General features: G+C 42.2%; 1 protein-coding gene across 1 annotated transcript in view; it reads left to right on the forward strand.

The window, feature by feature from the left end:
• The window catches only part of MYL3 (myosin light chain 3), a 36,408-nt gene extending 30,750 nt beyond the window's left edge, over positions 1 to 5,658 (forward strand). Inside the window, exons 6-7 of the mRNA XM_026095877.2 lie at positions 1,202 to 1,237; positions 4,787 to 5,658. Of these exons, the coding sequence (XP_025951662.1) occupies positions 1,202 to 1,230 (29 nt within the window). The 3' untranslated portion in view covers positions 1,231 to 1,237; positions 4,787 to 5,658. The remainder of the gene's footprint in view (positions 1 to 1,201; positions 1,238 to 4,786) is intronic.
• Positions 5,659 to 6,000: the final 342 nt, after the last annotated feature.

Consider the following 6,000-nt stretch of genomic DNA (forward strand, 5'->3'; position numbering starts at 1 on the left):
TTTCTACCTACACTCTACTACTCAGAGTTCCTTGTCCCTCCAAAAAAACTAGAGATCCCTTTTGGGAGATCCCTGGTGGAAATCAGTTTTACTTAGAAAAACTCAGCAGAGAGTGTTATCCTTAGGATCTTCATTGAAGTCCTAGGAATCCTACAAGTATTGAACAAAGACTCCCAGTCTGTTACTGTTACTGTTCTAGAGAGCCAGAATAAAGGGAGTTGGTTATGAATAAATGGGCCACGGTTCTCTCAGGCATCTTGCAAACCTGCACACTTTTAGTTCTTCAGTAAAGTCACAATATGCTTTTAGGGATCATGAATGGACATTATCATGCACAGCTGGGTCCTTCTTTGAAGGCGATATTGTTAGTGACTGATTTTCATATCATCTTCATTGAACCTTTTATGATTGGCCATTTTCTCCTTGCAAGTGCAGTACTGGTGATCTGAGCTCAGGGAAATCTTTCTCACCTGTAGTTTATTCATAGGAACTTGTAGATTTAGCCAAACCACATGATACCTGAATTTATGATGAATTCAGAGAAATTCAAAGTATGGAGGATCAGTGGGAAGGAAAAATATTTCTCATTGATGAATATATTTCTCCATTTCCTTTTGAATTCAAAATTATATTTTAAAAAATACAGTTTTACAATGGAGAAAAAGGAAACCCCAAACTTTTTGAAACAAAAGCTTAATTACCATGTTTGTTTCTAAACCTGAGCTCACTGGAGAGATGCAGTCGTGATACTGAATTGGTTACCTACTGTGGATTCTGGTGATTCACTCCAGAAGTACTTTCAGTAACCCCTGACTTCAGTATAAATGCGGTGAAGTCTTGAGAGCCTTCCTAGGTGAGGACCCAGAGTTCTTCATGGCTGTATACTTTGGAAAGGCACTTCTGTGTGGCAGCCAGGGGTAAGGATTAAGCAAGCTATGGATTGACTAACGTGTGTGTTCATTTCCACTGCCGACCTAGATTGATGGCTTTGCTACACTGTATATATATTATTTTAAGGATTTGCAATGGTTTTAGCACTAAAGTAGTTGGAGTCTTATTTGCAAAGTGACATTGTCTTCATTGTATCAGACCAGGCGAGATGAATAAATTTAAATAGCAGCCAAGCTGAACAGAGGTACTGAGACATTACCGAGTTTAGTGGAGGGAAATTGATAAATAATCTTGTTTCTATTCTTTCCAGCTTTTGTGAAACATATCATGGCTAACTGAATACCAGGTAAGTCTCTTCTGTCCTCCTTGCATATCCTATTATTTTGGTTTTGATTTCTGAGATCAGCTTGGGGGAAGTGCAAGTGATTAATCAGAGAGGGAGAATTTTCAGCAGACTGTACAAGGAATAGGCCAAGAATGAGTAAAGCACTATCTTCATCCTATCAAGTGCACAGCAAATCAGTGACCTTACTGCAATTGTCCAATGATTCTGGATGTCTTTATCTTAGGTAGTCCAACAGGCTTTGATTTCCAAGGAGCAAATGCTCACTACCTTTTTGATAACTGGAAATGTTAAAGGATGCATATTTTGGATGCTCACTTACAAGTCTCTGCTCCTAAACCTTTCCTTAAAAAATCAAGAAGATAGAATTGAGCTTATTAGAGAAAGAGTGGGCAATAAATACAAGGACGAGTAGATAAGGAGTAATGCATGACTAGGTTATTGAACCTACAGTTGGAGGATAATTATTGGCCTTCCATAAATCTGGCTCCCAACTTTTCCTGGCAAATGGAATGATTTTCCAGGAAAAGACATGAGCTTTGTCCCGCATATCTTCTCTGACTTTATTCGGTAACGTTCTCCAAACCACAGTGCCATTAAGGGTATCTCAGTCTCACCATTGCAAATGAGCTGAGCTTCATTTCCAGTATTCACTGGTCATGGTTTATTTTGTATTCCTGGAAAAGGTGCCAGATGTTTTGAACTGGTATTCACCAATATTTATCTCTGTTCAGCTCTTGGGGAAGGTCTGACCTGAGAGTTAACCAACTCTATCTATTCTGCAAAGTATCTGATGAACTGGGAAAGACACTGTCTTTCTTTGGGTTTGTACTATTCCCCCCACTTCATCTTTGGTTTATTTTTCTACTCTGTCCTCACCAGGCCTGGCTTTATTTGCTTTTGGAGCTGACATTATTCCAGCCCATGAGACCTGTCTGCTGTGTGGTGACTTTTGATTATGTTCACTGGCACCCTAGGGAGTGAGTTAAGCAGGAGTCAAATCCAGGTCTTTGGGACTTTTGTTCCAAGATAAAACTGACCAAAATGTAAAATGGCTACACAGCTGATCTCTTTCTACAGGCATTTATCTTCTCTGAACATACTGGCTCCCAGTTTTAGATTCCAAAGATTTGGACTGGCCCACAGCCAAAGTGGTAATCCCACAGCTAGCATGATTCTTACTTGTCGTTTAGAGAGGGTCTCAAGGTTTAATCCCATCCAAACCTGCTGCCATGGGAAACTCCCATTCTGATGCCAAAAGTCTTTCTAGTCCCCTGAAGCAGGGTCAGCCACCAAGGGAGACAAGTGAGCAGTGGTATGTTGTAGAGCTGGCACAGGGCTGGGAGCTGCAGCATACAGGCCAGAAAATGTGTCTTGGCTTCTGGTGGGTTTGGAAAGGGTGCTGAGAGCTCTTGACTCACAGAGAACCCATCTGCCACTGATTCGCCGATTAGACATGATGGGCTTCTTTCAGGGGTGGCATCTTCCACTCCCTGCAGAGTTTCTGTTGGCATGTTTAAGGAAAGACAAATACAGTTTCTACCCATGAAAGGCTGATGACCCCTTGCCATGAAGCATATAACAAACACATCCCACAACACTGGGTATGAACTCTGTGGGAATCTGGATCTGAGTCCAAAAATGAAGTAGTGGCTCATGTTCCTTGGCCATTACCATAAGCTGGTGGAAAGCTAGAGCTTGATCCCAGTCCAAGAACTGAATTGTGGCAGTCACTTTCTTCCTTCTCCAATCACAGTTATTGTGACTATACTGTGTAACTTTTCTTATACAAAATTTCTCCACATGCTCTTCCCCCAGGTGCTACACCCTATTTATAACAGAGTAATCAGTTACTTCTTCTATTATTGACTCTTCCATTTTTTTCAGGCCCCCCAGGGCAAGTGCGCTGCTGGATTATAGCCAACTCTTCTTCCTTTACAGTAGAGAGTGATGTAGAAAACACTCACAGATTGGCTATGCACCTACTTCTTACCTTGTTCAGTGGGAAAGACACAGGCAGCAGAAAACATGAAGCTTTCTCACGTAGCTAGAAAGCACTCTATGCTACTTTTTGTCCAATGCCCACTTTAGTGTGAAGCAGGGCTGTGGGATACGTGATGTGGACTACACTGACCTCCTGTGAGGGCCATGCACACAGTCCTCCCCTGTAGCCTGCCGTGTGTCTGAAGGTGTGGTGAGCAGAGAGTCAATCTTTATCTCATGGCCTGTCTCTTAGGTGCATGTCCTTTCACGGGATCAAAGGTATGTGCAAGCTCTGGTTAAACAGTGCACAATGTTAGTGTGACCATCTGCTCATTCCACTCTCCTGAGGAGCTCCGTCTGCTCATATCACCAATGGGACTCTTTGACCTGTAGCAAAGTGAACCTTCTCTGGGAGGAAGCTGGATGATGTCTGGGTTGTTCTGATGCCTGCTTCTCTGACATAGACTTTGCACCATAAAAATATCTGAGCTAACTTTAAACATGTAAGCTCAAATAGCAGAGCAGTAGAGCTGGAGGGCCAATTCATAGTGTGGACACAGGGGCTCCATTCAGTTGCCTACGTGTAGGTGCTTGTTATTTCAGGTGCTCCAAGTGTCTCAGCTATCCACAGCAGCACAGATGTGATGTTGAGCCTGTGGCAGACCTGTGTCTTTTGGAGTGCCAGCTGGAGGCCAGGGCACTCCGGGACATCTCAAATGGCTCTAGGTACCTAGGTGTGGGGAACTGAATTGAGCCCAGTGGCTTGAACTCATGTGACTGGGTCAATTACTAGAATTAAACATCAGTGTCTGATCAGCTGAGGTAGCCTTCCTTGGCTCCCATCAGATGAAGACACCTACAAGTAGGTGTCCAATGGTGACCCATGAAAACTGGGTATCTAGGTTTTTCAGACCTAAAGGAGGTCTGGTCAGATGGAGCATGCAGAGTGATTCAGCTTGTCCAATGAAGGGACATAGATGCAAGGAGTCCAGTTTCCAATGCAGAAAAGGACAAATCTCACATTGAGCCTATGTCATATTTGCCAGCTGTAGAGGGATGTTCTGAATGCCTTGGGGCTCTCAGATTGCCCTAGATGCCTATGGTTAAGGAACTGAATCCTGCCAGAAATCTGGAATTTAGCTAATGAAATCCCTGCAGCTCAAATGCTGCTAATGGGAGACTGATTTTAGATAAGAGGATGATAACAGAAGTAAAACAAACAGTCTAGTGGCTCAGGAACAAGACTGGTTTTCTGGAAATCTGAGTTTTCACCCTAGCTTCATGTCTGGCTGATTATATCACCTCTCCATATCACCACTTCCATGCTTTGTCCATCACTTACATACCGAGTGTAAGATTGCAAGATTGGGACTGACCGAGGTTTTTTGTCATGTTGTGTCTTTGGTCCCTGATCGCAGTTGGCATTTTCATAGTGGAGAGATGCTCAGCTGCAGGTCTTTTTGCCAACAGGCTGAGTACAGATGCATGAGAATGACTGAGGCTGATTCCTGATGATGTTGTTTGTTTCTGCTTTCTTCCTCTAATGCTTAAAAATAATTTTATTTTTAGGACAAGATAGGCGCCGAGAACCCCAGATGCTGGCCTTGGATTTCGATGTAATGGAATGTCTTCTCATTTTGCTGCCCAGATCCCCATTACACAGCTACAAAATGTACTGTCCCTGAAGTTATTTGGATAAATGTTTTTTGTTTGTTTTGTCTTCTTTCTTCATGGGAAGAGGATGGCCTTTGTGGAGATGCAGTACACTCAGGAAACTGAAGAAACTGGAATATGAACTGTGAATACCTGGGCATTCTCTATTTTCTTTTTTTTTCTTTCTGATACAGGATGTAAAACAGTGATAGAATATTGTGAAGGGAGAGGGGAGAAAAGGAGAGTAACTTATTTCATGACTAAGCCAAGCAAAAATGTATTTTCATTTAGCAGCATCCTTCTCTGCCCTCCCCTCTTCCTTCCAAAACAACTAGACCCATCTCTTTTTGCTCATTACATCTGTCAAAATAGCTGTTTCAAAATCAATTCAGAAATCTGAGTAATCTGAGAAGGTAGGGGAGAAATGAAACTAAACCAATTGTATAAATCTCATGTGCGCAAGGTATGTTCTTAGTTATTGATGGAAAACAAGCAAAGCAGAATACCCAGCAATGAACTAACAAGTGCACTTACTCACACGTTTCTCAGTTTTGGAAGATACAGCCTTTAATGAATGAGATGTAAAGGAGGAAAAGAACAAAACAAAGAGTATTCAATGCTTGCAAGTTTGCTAGAATTCATCCCTTCTCTCTTCCCCACCCAGATATCTTCCCCATCCAACAGTCTCACCTATGAAACAAATAAAATATCTTTCCCAATGAAAACTGGAAATTATTCTAATATACATGTCCTGTGGCTTTTATCAGTAAACGATGGGATTCTTTGTCTCCTGGTTTCAGCGTTGTTTCTGTGTCTGTACAAGGAGAGAGTAAAGAAGGGAAGGGGAAATGGGAAATACCTACTGCTGGGGAAAAGCTCTGTAGAGGTTAAGGAAAACTCAGAAGCATGAAAGAGCACACAAATTAAGTTGATTCATCTTCTGGGGAGAAATCACTAAAAAAAGAGAAAGAAGCTATATTGGGGGTGGGGTGGGGAGGAGAACACAGAAGCTGGTACCGTTCATGCAGGAAATACAAGACAATCGAAGGGAGTGACACTCCATTTAAGCAAGAGGTATTGTTAGAAAGGACATCTTGGAAACTTAGCGGAGGGAAGCTAATCAGTGGAAC

Source organism: Dromaius novaehollandiae, chromosome 2, assembly GCF_036370855.1.
Source record: "Dromaius novaehollandiae isolate bDroNov1 chromosome 2, bDroNov1.hap1, whole genome shotgun sequence".
NCBI lineage: Eukaryota > Metazoa > Chordata > Aves > Casuariiformes > Dromaiidae > Dromaius > Dromaius novaehollandiae.